General features: G+C 40.2%; 1 protein-coding gene across 5 annotated transcripts in view; it reads right to left on the minus strand.

The window, feature by feature from the left end:
• The window catches only part of LOC109138772 (CUB and sushi domain-containing protein 3), a 205,529-nt gene that overhangs the window by 18,144 nt on the left and 183,378 nt on the right, over positions 1-4,007 (minus strand). For all 5 annotated transcript variants that reach the window (XM_027287060.1, XM_027287059.1, XM_027287058.1 and 2 more), the window contains one exon: positions 398-571. In XM_027287060.1, the coding sequence (XP_027142861.1) occupies positions 398-571 (174 nt within the window). The remainder of the gene's footprint in view (positions 1-397; positions 572-4,007) is intronic.

A 4,007-nucleotide genomic window follows, 5' to 3' on the forward strand; every position in this document is an offset into this window, starting at 1 on the left:
CAGCACCATTTCCATCAACTCTAAGCTGCAAATATGAACCATTGCCCCTGAGGTAACAATATAAATAATGCATTTCATTCTCTTGATACCAGATGGCAACAAACTGACTCTACTTCACCTTCAACTATGTCTTGTTATTCATGTTAACCACTTCAAGAGAACCGACCGAGAAATATATTTAACTTTTGATTGTACTTGGCAGACATCTTGTTTATTTAATTTCTCTAGCTTTGTTATTTCACTCTCTCACGTCTTGCATGTAGAAAAGTGAAATCAAGGGATGAAATCATTTAATAACCAATAATGTTTCGAATCACGAGAATTACAGTCCAGTCCGAAACCTGGATGAATTATACTGTGTATTAGCTGAATCAACATACAGGTGAAGTGTCAGTACCTATACATCGAGGCTGAGATCCACTCCAGGTGCCGTCCTCCTGGCACATGCGGGTTGTCGATCCCACCAGGATATAGGGGGCATTGCAGCTAAACATCACCTCGGACTTAAAGATGAAACTGCGCCCTTCTCTCCGTCCTTTGGCAGGCGTACCAGGGTCTCCACAGAACTTGGCTGCAAAGGCAGAAATGTAGAACACTACTGATGTGAAAAGCCGAGGGCCAACAAGTCCAAACACAGACGTTACATTTTTCTGTAAGTATCACACAGCGTACCACTAGGCAGGGTTGCACCTTCCCTCAAGTTTATGTCAGTTTTGATGCCCTATTGCTCATCCACATTTAATCTGTTTTTAACTTATTAGACTGCAGAGGCTAGTCAATTGAATGCATCGCTGAGTAGTTTATTCAACATTTAAGTCAGAAATAATAAGCTGTGTGGGCTGCAGTACCCGTACAAGATCAGAGAATGATGAGGAGTGGCTACAGTGGTTTCCACCACTGCTGTGAGCTTTGCTGTTTTCAATGGGCTTTTTATTATATCCCATTTATCTGAGTACCTGACTGTTAAAGTGACTTTCTATATGATTTACAAAGTCTTTATAGACTGAATTATTCAAATTGCACTGACATTGCGCTTATTCTTTTGGACATTTTTTACTACATGTGGGTAGATACACTGAAATCCTTGTCTCGGGATGACTTGCTCTCAAAATGTTTTTTCTGTTTCCAACCAACTTGCTGGTGAGTGGTTACAGTAGGCATGTGAATATTCATTTTGGCAGCAATGAGGTAGTGAAGGAGGTCATGGCACTCAATTTTAGATCAAAATAATTAGCAAGTGAAATATTAATTTCTCTGACAGGGCCTTGAGGTTAACACAACTGGAGCCATCTGCTGCCGCTGTTGCTCTCCAAGCCACTTGTATGTTATCGCCTTTTTAATGGGACTCCAGCCACAGCCTCGGCAGATGAAGTCCGTTGGATTATTGCTGCTGCTTCTTGAATTTATTGCTTATAGACATCTAATCAACTTGACTAGAATAATTTAGACTGAGGAGGTTTGATGGGGAAACAAGTCAGCCAGTTTACAGTTTGCCAATGTAGGTTTCTATTCATATTTACAGGGCATATTCACATCCATCAATCCACTATAATCATAGTGATCAGTAAAAGTTACTTGCTAGAAATACTCAGTGTGAGAGGGAGTGGAGGCGAGGATGAGAGTCACAGCATTCAGTCACGCAGCCAGGGCACTGTGGGATCAAGCCAATAATAAGGCAAGCTGCTTCTCCAGCCTTGACATGTGCTGCTGTGTGGAGGTCTGGAGATGGAGATAAGTTCTCACTTGCTCTCATCCTAGAAGTCAGGAACTAACAGGGGCTTCTCACAGCCATTTCCTGACATAATAGATATCTAGTAAAAGAGGAGATTAGAATTCAGCTCATGCAGGACTGGCTGAATAAAGCCATTACTGCAAATACTGTTATCTAACAAACAAATCCTTGTATTCAGAGACATATCTTACTCCTAGAAAATATGTTTGCCTATACTGTAGGTCCCATCTGAAAACGATGCATTGTGAGTTTCACTCCCACCCCCAGCACCCATTACTTTGATTGTGTTTGATATGATAACAAATAAAGATGCAAATGTCTGGCAGGATCTGAAAAGGATTCTTGTCACTTTTCAAACAACATTATAGGACTTAGCATTCAGATGCCATTTCTTTGGAGGGTTGACAATACAGGCCAAACAGGTGACATGCACATCAGTCATAAGCTTCAGGGAAATAATGCACTGCTTTATGGATATATAAATGGCCCAGAGCCAAACCAGTCTCAGCATATTTAATGTGTGTGGGTGTATGTGTGTGTGTGTGAGAGAGAGAGAGAGAGTGTGTGTGTGTGTCAATGGATGAGAGAGAGAAAGAGAGAGAGACTAGTCAAAGTTTTTCCTTACTCTCTCTTTCATAGCACCACCCTTTTCCTTGATGAATTATCAATGCTTTGAAGTAATCAGTATGCAGAGGCCAGATTCAAAGTTGGGATCACAGTCTCATCCCTGTAGACACATGAACTACCATTCTCAGACAGTGAATTTTGCTGCTTGCTTTCCCATGTGTTGTGTTGGGTAGTGTGAATATGCATCTTAATGTTGTTTGGCTGCAAATGCTTGCAAAAGTACAGCTTTTAAGAAATGCACAGTTGGATTTGCTTTTGCAGATGCAAGGCATCTCCTGCAGAATTGCTGAGCTGTATTTCAACTAAAAAGTGCTGAATATGAATTGCAATCATATTTATGAAGTCTACAGCAGGGCAAGCCTATTGTATGTCTAATAAACAGCAAGACTGTGGCTTTAGAATATTATGCACCAAACTTATTTTGATAATGTTACTGGGTTAGATTTGCAGCAGATGTGTGTGATAGAGCTCAGTCTACAAGATGATGTATATAATATAATGTTAATGCTCAGAGTCTATCTTCATAGATGCATTGGATAAAAATGTTACTGACCTGTGTGCATGTAATCCTGTTCCATGACAGATTAGTAGTATGTGTGCATATGATGATGATGTACGGTAGTGAGTACTGACACCGACTTAAGATTTACCTCTAAATAATGACTTGATGATTTATAAGAAGTAGCACCTAAGATTGCTGTGAATAATGCTGTGCTGGCACTTTAATGCATAGATAATAGCCTTTTCTACACTAAATATCATCAGCACTTTCTTCCCCGTTGTTCCATTTTCCAGTCTCATTTATTTGCCTCGGTAAACCTCAGTGATTTATCACTGGCTTCCAATCCGTATATTGTAGCAGGAGGTTAGCTATAAAATCATGTTTAGGAGAGCTAGATTCTTTACAGAAGGTAGTTATTGATCACACTGAATGATATTTACAGTGTATGGCTTCAAATTTGTGTCAACTTTACACTAGCATTGCACCTGCATTCTAGGTTGCAAGTAATGTAGCTATTAAATGTAATTACTACATCAAAAACAATTCTATGCTGGGACACATCAAACACTAACGGTGCATCATGGGACATAAAGTTAACCCGCTCACATATCTGCAGGAGGTTACTTTGAAGGTGCTGATGTGGAAAAATGATTGTGGTGTGTTGAGGGATGACACTGCTCATCATAATTGCAGCAGACAGCAAGTAGACATGGTACATTTACCAAGTGGAACCAAATCCATTTTATGTCCAGATGACATTTTTTACTCACCATAAGAACTTAGGACCAGAACACAGATATACCAGTGCACCTCGATAAAACAGGCGGTTGGTCACTTAGTGTTAAAGCACATATCGGCTCATAACAGACAAATACCATCCTTTAAAGTTAAGTAGGATATAAATCGGACAACAGTGTGCACACCGACTTACATGAATTACAATAAACGGCTGCAATGTGGCCATTTAGAAGAGCAAATGGCTGCACTACTGTGCATCTGGTTGCATGTTCACAAACACTAGCAGTCTGTCAGCTGGATCTCAGATGGTAAATAGCCAAATAGGAGACAAATGGGACCATGTTTGCCACAGGCACCAAATTCGGTCATTAGCATCAGTTACAAAAGAACACACAAGTGAATGCAGTT

Source organism: Larimichthys crocea, chromosome XIII (assembly GCF_000972845.2).
Source record: "Larimichthys crocea isolate SSNF chromosome XIII, L_crocea_2.0, whole genome shotgun sequence".
In the NCBI taxonomy this organism is placed as follows: Eukaryota; Metazoa; Chordata; class Actinopteri; family Sciaenidae; genus Larimichthys; species Larimichthys crocea.